Source organism: Pan troglodytes, chromosome 6, assembly GCF_028858775.2.
Source record: "Pan troglodytes isolate AG18354 chromosome 6, NHGRI_mPanTro3-v2.0_pri, whole genome shotgun sequence".
In the NCBI taxonomy this organism is placed as follows: Eukaryota; Metazoa; Chordata; class Mammalia; order Primates; family Hominidae; genus Pan; species Pan troglodytes.
In genome coordinates, this window is record NC_072404.2 from 110,197,202 (window position 1) to 110,215,934 (window position 18,733).

Below are 18,733 nucleotides of genomic sequence, written 5' to 3' on the forward strand. Positions count from 1 at the left end.
AGATCTGGAGAGAGGCCAGGCACGGTGGCTCACGCCTGTAATCCCAGCACTTTGGGAGGCTGAGGTGGGCAGATCACGAGGTCAGGAGATCGAGACCATCCTGGCCAACATGGTGAAACCTCGTCTCTACTAAAAATACAAAAAATTAGCCAGGCGTGGTGGTGTGCACCTGTAGTCCCAGCTACCCAGGAGGCTGAGGCAGGAGAATCGCTTGAACCTGGGAGGCGGAGTTTGCAGTGAGCTGAGATCATGCCATTGCACTCCAGCCTGGATGACAGAGCGAGACTCCGTCTCAAAAAAAAAACAAACAAAAAAAAGACCTGGAGAGGAAGGGGGAAGCCCGGTGGGATGGAAATGGGTTGACCTTGACTGCTGAACAGGAACGTGGAGAGCTGCACAGCCCCAGAGCCTGGAATTAAGGGGCGGGTTCTGGGAGCAGGACAGGGCTACGATGTGAGAAGGGACGGAGGAGGTGCAGAGCTGGAAGACAGATCTAAGCCTAGGAGAGAAGGATCGAGGGGTCAGGCCCTCAGGAAACGGACAAGACCCAGGGTGGACCCAGCTGATAAGAGAGACTTAAGTACGAGGCAGCAAAGAAATGACGGATGACAGGCCAAGCGCGGCGGCTCACCCCTGTAATCCCAGCACTTTGGGAGGCCGAGGCGGGCGGATCACCTGAGGTCAGGTGTTGAGACCAGCCTGACCAACATGGTGAAACCCTGTCTCTACTAAAAATATAAAATTAGCCAGGCATGTTGGTGCATGCCTGTAATCCCAGCTACTTGGGAGGCTGAGGCAGGAGAGTCACTTGAACCCGGGAGGCGGAGATTGCAGTGAGCGGAAATTGCACCATTGCACTCCAGCCTGGGCAACAAGAGCAAAACTCCATCTCAAAAGAAAAAAAAAAAGAAATGATGGATGTCTTGGTGTCCTGCAGTGTGTCTGGGAGAATTTGAACAAGTAGAACTTCAACAACAACAAAAAACAGAGCGCTGAGCACAGTGGCTCCCACCGGTAATTCCAGCACTTTGGGAGGCCAAAGTGGGAGGATTGCATAAGGCCAGGAGGTCATGACCAGCCTGTGCAACATAGAAAGACCCCATCTCTATAAAAAATAAAAATAAATTAGCTGGGCGTGGTGGCATTCTCCTGTAGTCCCAGCTACTGGGGAGGTTGAGGTGGGAGGATTGCTGGAGCCCAGAGGTTTGAGGCTGCAGTGAGCTGTGATTGTACCACTGCACTCTAGCCTGGGTGCCGGAAAAAAAAAAAAGAAAAGAAAGAAAAGAAAAAAAGTCAAGTCAGACACATTCACTGCATAAACACTGATCATCCTTACGTGACCACTCAGAAAGCTCACAGTCACTGAATCTTATAATTCTTGATAATGACAAGAGTTGCATTTTTGCTTTCTTCAAACGACCCCCAAGGAAAGAGAAGCCTACGGACCAGAAGCTGGTTGTTCGCAGCTCTAGGGACAACTGTGAGTTGGAAACCAGGAGTGCTAAGATTTCTCCTCCCTCCTCCGAACCCACATTCTGCCACCAGAACACCAGTTCCTGAGTTCCTAGCAGGAGCAGCCACCTCCAGTCCCCTCCGGGCATCAGCCAGGACTACAAAATGTGTCCTGCCAGGCCAAGTCCAGCCTGGGTGACTTTGAGAGAGTCACCTCAGTTCATGACCCCGGACCTTGTCATTCTGTCCACTCTCCCAGCCCCGAATTTCTCCTAAAAGATTCTCTCTTTCAAATCTCTGCTCTGGGCCGGGTGCTGTGGCTCACACCTGTAATCCCAACACTTAGGGAGGCCAAGGTGGGAGGATGGCTTGAGGCCAGGAGTTTGAGAGCAGCCTGGGCAACATAGTAAGACTCCATCTCCACAAAAAACAGACGAGCAATTTCTGCTCTGGACCCCAAGGCTTTGCAACAGCTTTCTTTTTCTTTTCTTTGAGACGGAGTCTCCCTCTGTCCCTCAGGCTGGAGTGCAGTGGCGCGATCTTGGCTCACTGCAAAGTCCGCCTCCTGGGTTCAAGCGATTCTCTTGCCTCAGCCTCCCCAGTAGCTGGGACTACAGGTGTGCGCCACCACACCCGGCTGATTTCATGGCAGCTTTCTCTAAGTGTAGCAATCTTGCTACTTCCATCTCCCAGTGTGGCTCTGGGCCCTGCCCCTGCCCTCTCTGAAACCTCACCGTGACCCATTCTTCCTAGATGTCCTCACCCAGTGTGATTTTGAGGATGACGCCAAACCCCTCTGTGACTGGTCCCAAGTGTCCGCAGACGATGGAGACTGGGTTCGAGCCAGTGGGCCCTCTCCCACCGGCTCCACCGGGGCCCCCGGGGGGTACCCTAACGGAGGTGAGGGGCTATGGTTTCCAGGGGACCATGAGCAGGGAGGTGGCTGGGAGGCGGGAGTGGCTAGATGGAGAGAGAAGGGAGGCAGCCAGACCTGGATGCCTGGGCTCTGAGAAGGGGATGGGTGGGGGCAGCCCTCAGAGGTGGCTGGGCCTCAGTGTCTTGGGCTCTGCCTCCCCCAGAGGGCAGCTATCTGCATATGGAATCGAACAGCTTCCACCGTGGGGGAGTGGCCCGCCTGCTCAGCCCCGACCTATGGGAGCAAGGCCCCCTCTGTGTGCACTTTGCCTACCACATGTTCGGGCTGTCTTGGGGCGCCCAGCTCAGGCTGCTGCTGCTCTCAGGTGAAGAGGGCCGCCGCCCCGATGTGCTCTGGAAACACTGGAACACCCAGAGACCCTCCTGGATGCTCACCACCGTCACTGTGCCCACAGGGTTCACCCTGCCCACCCGGGTAAGGCCGGGGACAAATTGTGGGACCTCGGGGGGGGAGTCTGGGTGTTGGAGAGCCTGAGGGTGGGGGTGTGGCAAAAAGGGATTGTGGGGGCCAAGCCATCTGAATTCAGGAAGAAAACTAGGAGCCAGGAGGCCTGGCTGAGGGGCTCATGGGGTTGGGGTCCCCTTATCCTCTTGCAGCTGATGTTTGAGGGAACACGGGGTAGCACTGCCTACCTGGACATCGCCCTGGACGCCCTCTCTATCCGCCGGGGCTCCTGTAATCGTGGTGAGTCCCTGTCCCTCCTCCCGCCTGCCCTCAGACCCTTTTCTCTCCGCCCTTGTACAACAAGAAGAGGATCCAGGGCGGGCGCGGTGGCTCATGCCTGTAATCCCAGCACTTTGGGAGGCCGAGGCGGGCGGATCACGAGGTCAAGAGATCGAGACCTTTCTGGCTAACACGGTGAAGCCCCGTCTATACTAAAAGTACAAAAAATTAGCCGGGCGCGGTGGCGGGCGCCTGTAGTCCCAGCTACTTGGGAGGCTGAGGCAGGAGAATGGCGTGAACCTGGGAGGTGGAGCTTGCAGTGAGCCGAGATCGTGCCACTGCACTCCAGCCTTGGCGATGGAGTGAGACTCTGTCTCAAAAAAAAAAAAAGAAGAATGAGAAAGGAGATGAGGAGCTGGCTGTATTGGGTCTGCCAGGTAGAGCTATTAGGGCTTTGACTCTGGAAGCAGCCGTGCCTAAAGAGAGGTCTCGGCCCAGCACAGTGGCTCAGGCCTGTAATCCCAGCACCTTGGGAGGCCAAGGTGGGAGGATGGTGTGAGGCCAGGAGTTTGAGATCAGCCTGGGCAACATAAGGAGACCCCCATCTCTACAAAAGAATTTATTTATTTATTTATTTATTTGAGACGGAATTTCACTCTTGTCACCCAGGCTGGAATGCAGTGGCACGATCTCGGCTCACTGCAACTTCCGCCTCTTGGGTTCAAACGATTCTCCTACCTCAGTCTCCCAAGTAGCTGGGATTACAGGTGCCCACCACCATGCCTGGCTAATTTTTGTATGTTTAGTAGAGCCGGGGTTTCATTGTGTTGGCAAGGCTGTTCTAGAACTCCTGACCTCAGGTGATCCACTCACCTCAGCCTCCCAAAATGCTGGGATTACAGGAGTTAAGTCACCGCGCCAAAAACTTTTTAAAAATTAGCTCGGCATGGTGGCGCACACCTGTAGTCCTAGCTACTTGAGAGGTTGAGGTGGGAGGATCGCTTGAGTCCAGGAGTTCGAGGCCGCAGTGAGCTATGATCACACCACTGTACTCTAGCCTGGGTGACAGAGACCCTGTCTCTAAAAAAGAAGAAAACATTATATCTTCCCTTCTTTCTTTCCTCTCAGTCTGTATGATGCAAACATGCAGCTTTGACATTCCAAATGACCTCTGTGACTGGACCTGGATCCCAACTGCCTCCAGGGCCAAGTGGACTCAGAAGAAAGGGTCATCAGGAAAGCCAGGCGTGGGGCCTGATGGCGACTTCTCTAGCCCTGGTAGTGAGTAGCGGCCATGCTTCTGTCCCTTGACTTTCTGGGCACCAAGCACCCTAAGATAATTGCCCTGGGACGGTCTGTCATGAACACCTACAGCTTCAAGCCTCTTACCAGCTCAAGTTTCACGCAAGAAGCTGATTTCAAGCACCCAGCCAGCCTCCCCCACCACCGCCCTACAAGCTTTACCTGGCAGACCCAATACAGCCAGCTCCTCATCTCCTTTCTGTGGCTCTTCTTCTTCTTCTTCCTCTTCCTCTTCTTCTTCTTCTCCTTCTCCTTCTTCTTCTTTTTCTTTTTTTTTTTTTGAAGCAGAGTCTCGTTCTGTCACCCAGTCTGGAGTGCAGTGGCGTGATCTCTGCTCACTGCAACCTCTGCCTCCTGGGTTTAAGCAATTCTCCTGCCTCAACCTCCCAAGTAGCTGAGACTGCAGGCGTGCACCACCATGCCCGGCTAATTTTTGTATTTTTGGTACAGACAGGGTTTCACCATGTTGGCCAGGCTGGTCTCGAACTCCGGACCTCAAGTGGTCCACCTGCCTCAGCCTCCCAAATGCTGGGATTACAGCGTGAGCCATTGCTTCTGGCCCCTTTCATTCTTCATTCATTCAAGAAATACTGAGCACCTACAATATGCCAGGTGCTGTCCTAGGCACTTAAAATACACCAGTGCAGAAAACAGACAAGGAAGAGTAGGGTGTGGTAGTGGGGGGGCAGTTACCGACACAAAGTAAATACAGTTATAAAGTGAGCGATGCCACTGGGAAAATAAAAAGTCAAACAAGTTTGGAGCCAAGTGCACTGGCTCACGCCTGTAATCCCAGCGCTTTGGGAAGCTGAGACGGGAGGATCACCTCAAGTGATCCGCCCACTTTGGCCTCCCACAGTGCTGGGATTACAGGCGTGAGCCACTGTGCCCCGCCGTGAGTTATCAATTATTTATTTATTTATTTTGGAGACAGAGTCTCGCCCTGTCTCCCAGGCTGGAGTGCAGTGGCTCTATCTTGGCTCACTGCAAGCTCCGCTGCCCAGGTTCAATTGATTCTCCTACCTCAGCCTCCTAAGTAACTGGGACTACTGGTGTACACCACCACACCCAGCTAATTTTTGTGTTTTTAGTAGAGACGGGGTTTCGCCACATTGGCCAGGCTGGTCTTGAACTGCTGACCTCAGGTGATCCGGCCACCTCGGCCTCCCAAAGTGCTGGGATTATAGGCATTGAGCCCCTGTGCCTGGGCGAGTTTTCGATTTTAAATAGGCTGGTCAGAGTAGGTCACATTCAGGACACATTTGAGCACGAACTTGAAAAAGGTGAGGTAGTAGCAGAGGACATTCCAGGCTGAGGGGCCAGCTGTGCAAAGGTCCTGAGGTAGCAGTGGGGCTGTCGGGGAAGGAGGGGCTCAAGGCACAGCAAAGAGCCATGTGGCCAGCATGAAGAGGGTGACCTGAGATCCACAGGAGAGGCAGATCACATAGAGCCTTGAAGGCCATTGTCAGGACTGTGGCTTTCCTATTCTGTGTGAATGGGGAGCCTTTGCAGGATTTTGAGCAGTGACTTGATCTGACTTATTTTTTAAGGATTTTTTTTGTGTTGAGAATCCACTGAGAACAGGCAAGGGTCGATGCAGAGAGGCTGTTTAGGAGGCTTTTGCAAAAATCCAGGCGACACTCTTTCTTTTTCTTTCTTTTTTTTTTTTTGAGACAGAATCTTGCTGTTGCCAGGCTGGAGTGCAATGGCACAATCTCGGCTCACTGCAACCTCTGCCTTCTGGGTTCAAGCGATTCTCCTGCCTCAGCCTCCCGAGTAGCTGGGATTACAGGCGTGCGTCACCATGCCCAGTTAATTTTTTGTATTTTTAGTAGAGATGGGGTTTCACCATGTTGGTCAGGGTGGTCTCGATCTTCTGACCTTGTGATCCACCCACTTGGCCTCCCAAAATGCTGGGATTACAAGCATAAGCCACCATGCCTGGCTGATATTCTTTCTTTCTATGCACCCAAGTCTATCCCTAGCTTCTTTCCACCACCTCCCTGTGCACTCAGCTGAGCTTCTTTCTCTTTCTACTGTTGACTTCTTCCTTTTCTCTCTCACACAACATTCACTTTCTCTCTTAATCTTCTCACACAGCCCACATTTCAACCCCTCACTGAGCCAAGCACTGTAGGTCAAGCATAGAGGGTTCTGCTCCCTAATTTCCTGAGTTTATAATTCTTATTTTTGAATTTAAAAAAATGTTTTTAAAAACTAGGCCAGGTGCAGTAGCTCATGCCTGTAATCCCAGCACTTTGGGAGGCCGAGGTGGGCAGATCACTTGAGGCCACGAGTTCAAGACCAGCCTGGAACATATAGTGAGATCTTGTCTCTACAAAAAATACAAAAATTAGCCCAGTGTGGTGGCACACACCTGTAGTCCCAGATACTCGGGAGGCTGACGTGGGAGGATTGATTGAGCCTGGGAGGTGGAGGTGGCAGTGAGCTGTGGTCGCACTACTGCACTCCAGCCTGGGCGACAGAGTGAGATTGTGTCTCAAAATAAATAAATAAATAAAAATAGAGATGGGGTCTTGCTACATTGCCCAGGCTGGTCTCAAACTCTGGGCCTCAAGCCATCTTCCTGCTTCGGCCTCCCAAAGTGCTTGAAGTACAGGTGTGAGCTGCCACGCCCGGCCTATATCTCTTTGTTCTTCTTTTCCCTTAATACTTATCCTTTCTCAATCCATTTCCTCCCTTCCACTTTACCATTTCCACACTTTATTTTATTTTCTTTATTTGTAAAGATGGGGTCTTGCTATGTCGCCCAGGCTGGTCTCGGACTCCTGGCCTCAAGTGATCCTCCTGCCTCTGCCATATTTTCTTTTCTGTTTTTCCCCATCTTTTCCTCTCTCCACTCCATCAGTGTCCACTTGGACTCCTGCACTCCTGTCTCTGATCTTTCCTGCTGCCTAAACTTTGTCTTCTAGAAGGGCCCTGGCCAGGCGTGGTGGCTCATGCCTGTAATCCCAGCACTTTGGGAGGCGGAGGCAGGTGGATCACCAGAGGTCAGGAGTCCGAGAACAGCCTGGCCAACATAGCGAAACCCGACTCTACTAAAAATACAAAAAATTAGCTGGGCTTGGTGGTGTGCACCTGTAATCCCAACACTCGGGAGGCTGAGGCAGGAGAATTGTTTGAACCCGGGAGGCGGAGGTTGCAGTGAGCCGAGATAGCGCCACTGCACTCCAGCCTGGGCAACAGAGTGAGACTCCGTCTCAATAAAAATAAATAAATAAATAAATACATACATAAATAAATAAGGCCTTAAGAAGCCCTGGCCCCACCTTCACTGAAAGCCGACCAGCCCTCTCTGCAACCCCTCAGCATTTAGCACCGTGTACCGCGCCCAGCAGCTTCAGTAAATGCTGGTTGGCTTTTTATTTTTCCTTTCCTTCCCTTTCCTTTTCCATCTTGCTCGCTTCCTTATATTTTCTTCACCTTTCACTTCTTTTTCTCCCATTTCTCCTCTTCTGTTTCTCATAGGTCTCCTTGGTTTTGTTGTTGTTGTTGTTTGTTTGTTTGTTTGTTTGTTTGTTGAGACAGTCTCGTTCTGTCGCCCAGGCTGGAGTGCGGTGACGCGATCTCAGCTCACTGCAACCTCCGCCTCCCGGGTTTAAGCGATTCTCCTGCCTCAGCCTCCCGAGTAGCTGGGATTACAGATGCCCGCCACCACGCCCGGCTAATTTTTGTACTTTTAGTAGAGACGGGATTTCGCCATGCTGGCCAAGCTGGTCTAGAACCCCTGACCTCAGGTGATCCGCCCGCCTCGGTCTCCCAAAGTGCTGGGATTACAGGCGTGAGCCACCGCGCCAGCCCGTCTCCTTGATTTCTCTTTCACCATTTTCCCACTTCCTTTCCTTTCCCTTCCCTCTTCCATCCCGGTTGTTTCCTTTCTTCTCCTTCCTCCCGCCCATTCCCGCCATTCCAGCCTCTTCGCCGCCGCTCAGGATCCCACCTTCCTCAGGAGTGAGCGCGCGCCAGGCAAGACTCCCTTGGACTCGGGCGTGAGCACGCACGCGAGCGCGCTCCCCACGAGTTGGCAGCCGCTTACATTTTCTTTTTTCGCTACCAGTTGCGTCACCTAGCGAGGTCCACGCTGATTGGCTGTCTGAGCTGGGGGCCGAGGTGGTGTTGGGTGAGAGGGGGTTTGCCTCTTGCTCCTCTGTGTCAGGGCCGCTGTATCTCTCGCCAGTTTGTGTGAATAGGTTATGTCCAGCGGGTAAAGAAAAGGAAGAGGCAATCGGGTGTAGTGGCTCAAGCCTGTAATCCCAGCACTTTGGGAGGCCAAGGCGGGAGGATTGCTTGAGGCCAGGAGTTCAAGACCAGCCTGGGCAACATCGTGAGACCGCCCATCTCTTAAAAAAAAAAAAAATTAGCTGGGCGGACTCCAGGTCCGCACCTGGAGTCCCAGCTACTCAGGAGGCTGTGGCAAAAGGATTGCTTGAGCCTAGGAGTTTGAGACCTGTGCCACTGCACTTTAGCCTGGGCAACAGAGCCATACCCTGTCTCAAAAAAGAAAAAGGAAAAAAGAAAAGGAACAGGCTATGACTCTAGTGGACCTTAAGAGTTAGCACCCAGGCCAGATGTGGTGGCTCATGTCTGTAATCCCAGCACTTTGGGAAGCCAAGGTGTGTGGATCATTTGAACCTAGGAGTTCAAGACCAGCCTGGGCAATGTGGTGAAACCCTATCTTTTCAAAAAAAAAAATGCAAAAATTAGCAGGGCGTGGTGGCGCACACCTGTAGTCCCAGCTACTTAAGGAGGCTGAGGCGGGAGGATCACCTGAGCCCGGGGAGGTTGAGTCTGCAGTGAACCATGAGAGCCATGATTGCGCCACTGCACTCCAGACTGGGCGACAGAGTGAGACTGTCTCAAAAACAAAAACAAAACAACAACAACAAAGAGTTAGCACCCAAAGGTCAAAGTTCTAGTTGCTGCTTTGGAGAAGGTGTCCGGCGCTTCCCATGGCAGCGCCGGGTCCTTACCCAGCCCAAGCATTTCTAGGAAAAGTTGAAGACCTCAGTCAGTTGGGATAGGACCACCTTGGTGCTGCCTGATTCTAGGCTGCTGTTGGGGATCCCCAGAGACAAGTCCACAGCCTCCTCAGGGCCCTATCTCTGCTGCCATCTTCCCTCAATTCCATCCACCCCAGTTCCCTGGCCTTTTGCTTCACAGGTGGCCGCTACATGCTCCTGGACCCCAAGAATGCAAGACCTGGGCAGAAAGCTGTCCTCCTGAGCCCCGTGAGCCTGTCCTCTGGCTGTCTGAGCTTTTCCTTCCACTACATCCTCCGGGGCCAGTCTCCTGGTGCAGCCCTCCACATTTATGCTTCAGTCTTGGGTTAGAGCGGAGAATTAATGGGATTTACACTGACCTGGGCGCATCTCCCAGGGTTGGCTTGATGGGGAAACATGGGGCATCCCTCAGGGTCTAGGGAGGTCTGGAATATGTGCGAGACTATTCCATGAAGTGGAAATCATGGCTGGGAGGGCACTTTGGGAGGCCAAGGCGGGCGGATCACGAGGTCAGGAGATCGAGACCATCCTGGCTAACATGGTGAAACCCCGTCCATACTAAAAATACAAAAATTAGCTGCCTGTAGTCCCAGCTACACGGGAGGCTGAGGCAGGAGAATCGCTTGAACCTGGGAGGCGGAGGTTGCAGTGAGCCAAGATCGCGCCACTGCACTCCGGCCTGGTGACAGAGCAAGACTCCCTCTCAAATAAAAAAGAAAGTTGTGCTGGCCTGGCACGGTGGCTTATGCTTGTAATCCTAGCACTTTGGGAGGGTGAGGCTGGTGGATCACCTGAGGTCAGGAGTTCAAGACCAGCCTGGCCAACACAGAGAAACCTTGTCTCTACTAAAAATACAAAAATTAGCCAGGTGTGGTGGCACACGCCTGTAATCTCAGCTACTCAAGAGGCTGAGGCAGGAGAATCGCTTGAACCTGGGAGACAGAAGTTGCAGTGAGCCAAGATAGTGCCACTGCACTCCAGCCTGGGCAACAGAGCAATACTCCATCTCAAAAAAAATAATAAATAAATAAAATAAAAAAGAAGATTGTGCTTTCATTTGGTGGTAATCGTCCCCAACTATGCCCTCTGCTCCTCATCCTCCTAGGTATAGTTCAAAGTCGTTTCCCAGTCCCCTTAAGCTCACTTCTCCTTCCAATTCCTTTCACTGCAGGGAGTATCCGGAAACACACTCTCTTCTCAGGACAACCTGGGCCCAACTGGCAGGCTGTTTCTGTCAATTACACAGCCGTGGGACGGATACAGGTACAGAGAAGCAAGGGGTCAGGTCCTTGCACATGGTAGGCACACCCAATGTTGAAATAAATTGAGGGGCCTGGTGCTGTGGCTCATGCCTGTATTCCCAATACTTTGGGAGGCTGAGGAGGGAGGATCGCTTCAGGACAGGAGTTCAAGACCAGCCTGGGCAACATAGAAAGACCCCATCTCTACAAAAAAATACAAAAATTAGGCGGGCACAGTGATGTGTGCCTGTAGTCCCAGCTACTAGGGAGCCTGAGGTGGGAGGATCACTTGAGCCCTGGAGGTCAAGGCTGCAGTGAGCTAGGATCACACCACTGTACTCCAGCCTGGGCAATAGAGCAAGACTCTGAAAAAAAAAAAAGAAAGAACTGAATTGAGGGTCTGGGCACAGGGAGTAGGGATTCTGGGTCCTGGAATGGAGTTGAGTCAGATCAGGGGCTTGGGGGTGTGGGCTGTGTGCTCACTCCTGCCCCATCTCCCTTTCTCTCCAGTTTGCCGTGGTAGGCGTTTTTGGAAAGACCCCAGAGCCAGCTATGGCAGTTGATGCAACCAGCATTGCTCCTTGTGGGGGTGAGAGCAGGCCCTGAGAGGCCCGGATCTCTCAGAATCCGGGGTGGGCTGGGGGAGGGCTGGAGAGCGTCACTCAACTTGCTCAAATATCCTTTTTGATCCCCCAGAGGGTTTTCCTCAGTGTGACTTTGAAGACAACGCCCATCCCTTCTGTGACTGGGTCCAGACTTCCGGGGATGGTGGACACTGGGCCCTCGGACATAAAAATGGACCCATCCATGGCATGGGCCCTGCGGGAGGTTTCCCTAATGCAGGTGAGGAGATTGAGGAGCGCTCACGCCAAGAAATCTCTCAGTCTGCTCCCAGGTAGCAGGCTGGCTGCTGTGACTGATGGGAGACGTTGTTTCAGGCAGTGGGAAGATCAGTCCACAGGTGTTTTTTCGGAAGTTGCCATGGTACTGGAATTGTGGAGATAGCAAAGTAACTTAAAGATTCTCAGGGCGGGGCGGGGGGGTCACTGAAATCCTGAGAAAACCCAGGCATCTCACTTCATGGAGCCCAAGGCTTCAAAACCCACCACCTCATTTTCAGTCTAGACGTTTATGAGTGGCTCATGCCTGCAATTCCAGCACTTTGGGAGGCCGAGACGGGAAGATTGCTTGAGCCCAGGAGTCTGAGCTCAGCCTGGGCAACATAGTGAGAACCCCATCTCTAGAAAAAAAAAATTTTTTTTTTAATTAGCTAGATGTGGTGGTGTGTGCTTGTGGTCCCACCTACTTGCGAGGCTGATGTGGGAGGATTGCTTGAGCTCAGAAGTCAAGGCTGCAGTGAGCTATGATTGAACCAGTGCACTCCAGCCTGGGCAACAGAGCGAGATCTTGTCTCTAAAAAATAAAAATAAAAAAATAGGCCAGGCGTGGTGGCTCACGCCTTTAATTCCAGCACTTTGGGAGGCCGAGGCAGGTGGATCACTTGAGGTCAGGAGTTCGAAACCAGCTGGGCAACATAGTGAAACCCTGACTCCACTAAAAAAAATGTAAAAATTAGCGGGGAGTGGTGGCGTGCACCTGTAGTCCCAGCTACTCAGGAGGCTGAGGCAGGAGAACTGCCTGACCCCAGGAGGTGGAGACTGCAGTGAGCTGAGATCGCACCACTGCACTCCACCCGGGGCAACAGAGTAAGATTCTGTCTTAAAAATATATAAAAAGAGGCTGGGCGCGGTGGCTCACACCTGTAATCCCAGCACTTTGGGAGGCCAAGGAGGGTGAATCACAAGGTCAGGAGATTGAGACCATCCTGGCTAACATGGTGAAACCCCGTCTCTACTAAAAACACAAAAAATTAGCCAGGCATGGTGGTGGGCGCCTGTAGTCCCAGCTACTCGGGAGGCTGAGGCAGGAGAATGGCGTGAGCCTGGGAGGCAGAGCTTGCAGTGAGCCGAGATCACGCCACTGTACTCCAGCCTGGGTGACAGAGTGAGACTCCGTCTCAAAAAAAAAAAAAAAAAAAAAAAAATATATATATATACACACACACACACATATATATACACACATATATATACACACACATATATATATATATAAAGAAATAATTTTTTAAAAAGACAATAATGAGGGCGGGGTGCAGTGGCTCACACCTGTAATCCCAATGCTTTGGGAGGCTGAGACGGGTGGATCACTTGAGGCCGAAAGTTCGAGACTAGCCTGGCCAACATGGTGAAACCCCACCTCTACTAAAAACACAAAAATTAGCCAGACATGGTGGTACACACCTGTAATCCCAGCTACTTGGGAGGCTGAGGCAGGACAATCGCTTGAACCTGGGAGGTGGAGGTTGTAGTGAGCTGAGATCGTGTCACTGCACTCCAGCCTGGGCAACAGAGCGAGACTCCATCTCAAAAAAACAATACACACACACACACACACACACACACACGACATTAATGAATGTAATCTAGGTTGCTGGTTTGCTTTTCCCTTTTTTTCTTTTTTGAGATGGAGTCTTGCTCTGTTGCCAGGCTGGAGTGCAGTGACGTGATCTCGGCTCACTGCAAGCTCCACCTCCGGAGTTCAAGCAATTCTCCTGCCTCAGACTCCCGAGTAGCTGGGACTACAGGCACGGGCCACCACGCCCAGCTAATTTTTGTATTTTTAGTGGAGACGGGGTTTCACCATGTTGGCCAGGATGGCCTTGATCTCTTGACCTCGTGATCCGCCAGCCTCGGCCTCCCAAAGTGCTGGGATTACAGGCATGAGCCACCGTGCCTGGCCGCTTTTCCCTTTTTTTGTGACCCCACCTTCTTTAGTTAGATGTCTAAAATGAGCAGAAAAAATAATGCTACGACCTGGGGAATTTGAGTGTTTGCTCAGATTCCCGTTCAGAAAGCAAAGCTTTGCTAAAGCAGCAGTTGGCATGTCCTGTGCAGGCTTCTTACCTTGCCTGTTCCCTTCCTTTGCCTAGGGGGTCACTATATCTACCTTGAGGCTGACGAGTTCTCCCAGGCAGGCCAGTCAGTCAGACTGGTGAGCTGGCCCTTCTGTGCCCCAGGTGACATCTGCGTGGAGTTTGCATACCACATGTATGGCCTTGGGGAGGGTACTATGCTCGAACTCCTCCTGGGAAGTCCTGCGGGGAGTCCCCCGATTCCTCTCTGGAAACACGTGGGGTCTCAGCGCCCTTAATGGCAGAACACCTCCGTCACCGTCCCCTCAGGACACCAACAGCCCATGCAGGTGAGAGACGGAAGCGGGGGTCCTGTCTGTGTGAGGTGAGAGGGCCAATGCCTGGGATCTGGGGGCACCACCAGTGCTGAAGAGGTGGAAAGCTGGAAAGAGAGCCGAGAAAAGGGGAACTTCGTGTTACAGAAAGTGAGAAAGGGGCCGGGATGGGGCTGGACTGTTGAGGCTGGAACAAGGCGACATTTTGGCAGAGAACAGATTCTATGCCCAGCGGAATCACAGAGTTGCTGGAGATTCATTTTTGTTTCTCTCTCCGTCTCTCTCCCTTGTCGCCTTTAGCTTATTTTCAAGGCCATCCAGGGAAGCAACACGGCCTCTGTGGTTGCTATGGGTTTCATCTTGATCAATCCTGGGACTTGTCTAGGTAAGACCAAAGCCCAGGCTCCAGGAAGGGGGCGGTGCCCTGAGGTTCCCCGGAGTTCTCTCTATGAACTGCTTAAAATGTGAGTCCTCCCTGGAGCCCGAATTCTCACCCAGCTGGCTTTGTTTTCCATCTTCAACACACCTCTCCTTCCCCTGCACTTCAAGATGTTTGCCTGGGTGAATGTGGCTTCGATACCATGGATTTTGGGGGCTGGATCCAGAACTCCTTCCTCTGCAGTCTTGAAGGCTGGACCCATATCCTATTCATTTCTGGCATAATATCTGACATATATTAGTGTTCGTTGAGTGGATGAAGGTTGGGGTTTGGGAGTAGAAAGAGAGGTGTGAATAAGCCACCCATGGGAGCCCACTCCAATTAGATGGCAGTAAAGAGGGTGGTGGTATGGTTTTGACTAAGCTCCAGGGATTCTTTTTTTTCTTTGCAGTAAAAGTGCTACCAGAGCTTCCTCCCGTATCTCCAGTTTCTTCCACTGGCCCTTCTGAAACCACTGGCCTCACAGAAAACCCTACAATCTCCACCAAGAAACCTACAGTTTCCATAGAAAAACCCAGTGTCACCACAGAAAAGCCCACAGTCCCCAAAGAAAAGCCCACCATTCCCACAGAAAAACCCACCATCTCCACAGAAAAACCCACCATTCCTTCAGAAAAACCCAACATGCCCTCAGAAAAACCCACCATTCCCTCAGAAAAACCTACCATCCTCACAGAAAAACCCACCATTCCCTCAGAAAAACCCACCATTCCCTCAGAAAAACCCACCATTTCCACAGAAAAACCCACCGTCCCCACAGAAGAGCCCACCACCCCCACTGAGGAGACCACCACCTCCATGGAAGAGCCTGTCATCCCTACAGAAAAACCCAGCATCCCCACGGAAAAACCCACCATCTCCATGGAAGAGACTATCATCTCCACAGAAAAACCCACCATCTCCCCAGAAAAACCCACCATCTCCATAGAAAAACCCACCATCTCTCCAGAAAAACCCACCATCCCCACAGAAAAACCCACCATCCTCACAGAAAAACCCACCATCTCCCCAGAAAAACCCACCACCCCCACAGAAAAACCCACCATCCCCACAGAAAAACCCACCATCTCCCCAGAAAAACCCACCATCCCCACAGAAAAACCCACCATCCCCACAGAAAAACCCACCATCTCCACAGAAGAGCCCACCACCCCCACTGAGGAGACCACCATCTCCACAGAAGAGCCTGCCATCCCCACAGAAAAACCCAGCATCCCCATGGAAAAACCCACTCTCCCCACTGAAGAAACCACCACCTCTGTTGAAGAGACTACCATCTCCACAGAAAAACTCACCATCCCCATGGAAAAACCCACCATCTCCACAGAAAAACCCACCATCCCCACAGAAAAACCCACCATCTCCCCAGAAAAACTCACCATCCCCACGGAAAAACTCACCATCCCCATGGAAAAACCCACCATCCCCATTGAAGAGACTACCATCTCCACAGAAAAACTCACCATCCCCACAGAGAAATCCACCATCTCCCCAGAAAAACCCACCATCTCCATGGAAAAACCCACCACCCCCACAGAAAAACCCACCATCCCCATTGAAGAGACTACCATCTCCACAGAAAAACTCACCATCCCCACAGAAAAACCCACCATCTCCCCAGAAAAACCCACCATCTCCACGGAAAAACCCACCATCCCCACGGAAAAACCCACCATCCCCACTGAAGAGACTACCATTTCCACAGAAAAACTCACCATCCCCACAGAAAAACCCACCATCTCCCCAGAAAAACTCACCATCCCCACAGAAAAACCCACCATCTCCATGGAAAAACCCACCATCCCCACGGAAAAACCCACCATTCCCACAGAGAAGCTCACAGCCCTGAGGCCACCCCATCCCAGCCCCACAGCCACTGGGCTGGCAGCCTTGGTGATGTCTCCACATGCTCCAAGTGCCCCTATGACCAGTGTGATTCTGGGCACTACCACAACCTCCAGATCCAGTACAGGTATGAGGTGGATGGAGCGTGGGCCAAGGCTGAAAGTCAGAGACAATGACTAGGAGACAGTCAGGGAAAGGGATGCTTCTGGTAGAAGCCTTCTAGTTGCTTCTAGATGCTTCTAGTACTCTCAGAGGAGAGCTGAAGTAGTCCATGGCGACTTCAGAGGAAATGGGGAGGACTGCCCAGAGCGAGAGGGATGGCAGGGCTGGAGTGGGTGGGAATGTCAGGACTCAACCACGAGGCTTCCTTCTCCTTGTTTGTTATTGAGATATAATCCATATTTCATAAAATTCACCCTTTTAAAGTGTACAATTCTAGGCTGGGCACGGTAGCTCAAACCTGTAATCCCAGCACTTTGGGGGGCCAAGGCGAGAGGGTTGCTTGAGCTCAGGAGTTTGAGACCAGCCTAGGCAACATAGTGAGACCCTGTCTCCACTTTAAAATTAAAAAAAAAAAAAAAAATTAGCTGGGTGTGGTGGCGCACGCCTGTAGTCCCAGCTACTCGGGAGGCTGAGGTGGGAGGATCACTTGAGCCTAGGAGGCTGAGGCTGTAGTGAGCCATGATTGTGTCACTGCACTTCAGCCTGGGCAACAGAGCAAGACACCGTCTTAAAAAAAAAAAAAAAAAAAAAAAGCAAAAGCAATTCTGTGGTTTTTAGTATATTCCTAAGGTTGTGCAACCATCATCACTTTCTAATCCAAACACTTTCATCACTCCAAAAAGAAATCCTATACCTATTAGCAGCCACTCCCCACTCTGCCTTCCCCCAGCCCCTGGCAACCACACATTTCTTTCCTATATCCATGGATTTGCCAGTTCTGGACAGTTCATACAAATGGAATCATGCAATATGTGAGCCTTTGTGTTTGGCTTCTTTCACTGAGTGTAATGTTTTCTGGGCCATCCATACTGTAGCATGCATCAGGACTTCATTCCTTTAAAAAAAGTATTTCTGGCCAGGCACGGTGGCTCACGCCTGTAATCCCAGCACTTTGGGAGGCTGAGGTGGGCAGATCACAAGGTCAGGAGATCGAGACCATCCTGGCTAACACAGTGAAACCCCGTCTCTACTGAAAATACAAAAAAATTAGCTGAGCGTGGTGGTGGGTGCCTGTAGTCCCAGCTACTCCAGAGGCTGAGGCAGGACAATGGCGTGAACCCGGGAGGCAGAGCTTGCAGTGAGCCGAGATCATGCCACCGCACTCCAGCCTGGGCGACAAAGTGAGACTCCGTCTCAAAAAATTAAAAATAAAAATAAATAAATAAATAAATGGAGTATTTCTTATTTTTTATATTTTTGAGACAGGGTCTTGCTCTGTCACCCAGGCTGGAATGCAGAGGTGTGATCTCGGCTCACTGCAACCTCCGCCTCTGGGGCTCAAGCAACTATCCTGCCTCAGCCTCCTGAGTAGCTGGGGCCACAGGCCTGCACCACCACGACTGGCTAATTTTTGTATTTTTAGTAGAAACGGGGTTTCACCATGTTGGCCAGGATGATCTTGACCTCCCAAAGTCTTGGGATTACAGGGGTGTAATCCTGTAATTACGCCTCAGCCTCGGCCTCCCAAAGTCTTGGGATTACAGGGATGAGCCACTGTGCCCGGCTCTAGGGTTTCACCCTGTTGGCCAGGCTGTTCTTGAACTCCTGGCCTCAAGTGATCTGTCCGCCTCGGCTTACCAAAGTGCTGGGATTACAGGCGTGAGCCACTGTGCCTAGCCTAAAATTGTTTTATTTTTAAATTTGTTTTGTAGGGATGGGGTCTCACTACGTTGCACAGCCTGGTCTCAAACTCTTGGCCTCAAACAGTCCTCCTGCCTCAGCCTCCCAAAGTGCTGGGATTATAGGTGTGAGCCACCGCACCCAGCCTTCAGGCCTTTTTATGGCTAAATAATATGGTCCTGTTTCCTAGAGAAGAACTTGAGTTTGGGGGTAGAGGAGAGACAGGGAGACTCCCTGAGAAAGCCATGGAATGAAAGCATGACAGAGGCTGTTTTCCCCTTAGAGCGCTGCCCTCCAAATGCCCGCTACGAATCCTGTGCTTGTCCTGCTTCGTGCAAGAGCCCCAGGCCTAGCTGTGGGCCCCTCTGTCGGGGGGGCTGTGTCTGCAACCCTGGCTTTTTGTTTAGTGACAACCACTGCATCCAGGCCTCTTCCTGCAATTGCTTCTACAACAACGACTACTATGAGGTAAGCCCCCCGGGATGCTGGGGTCCCATGAGGGAGATTGATGGCAGAACACCTGGGTTCCAGCTCCATCTGCTCCCCATGTGAAGGGAACGGGGATCACCGGATAGTCCCAAGGGGTCAGCTCAGAAGCAATGGTTACATGATGGCGAAGTTATTCATTCAATCTTTTCTGTTTTTTTGAGACAGGGTCTCGCTTTGTCGCTCAGGCTGGAGAGCAGTGGCATCATAGTGGCTCACTGCAGCCTCCACTTCCCGGGCTCCAGTGATCCTCCCA

The 18,733-nt window shown here is 51.8% G+C and overlaps 1 protein-coding gene across 1 annotated transcript in view; it reads left to right on the forward strand.

Moving 5' to 3' along the window:
- Positions 1 to 2,210: 2,210 nt before the first annotated feature.
- Positions 2,211 to 18,733, forward strand: part of ZAN (zonadhesin) — a 59,864-nt gene continuing 43,341 nt past the window's right edge. Inside the window, 12 exon segments of the mRNA XM_054656139.2 lie at positions 2,211 to 2,352; positions 2,532 to 2,803; positions 2,986 to 3,073; positions 4,181 to 4,333; positions 9,536 to 9,700; positions 10,547 to 10,638; positions 11,127 to 11,205; positions 11,313 to 11,459; positions 13,609 to 13,880; positions 14,166 to 14,250; positions 14,696 to 16,276; positions 18,275 to 18,459. Coding sequence (XP_054512114.2) covers positions 2,549 to 2,803; positions 2,986 to 3,073; positions 4,181 to 4,333; positions 9,536 to 9,700; positions 10,547 to 10,638; positions 11,127 to 11,205; positions 11,313 to 11,459; positions 13,609 to 13,880; positions 14,166 to 14,250; positions 14,696 to 16,276; positions 18,275 to 18,459 — 3,102 coding nt within the window. The 5' untranslated portion in view covers positions 2,211 to 2,352; positions 2,532 to 2,548.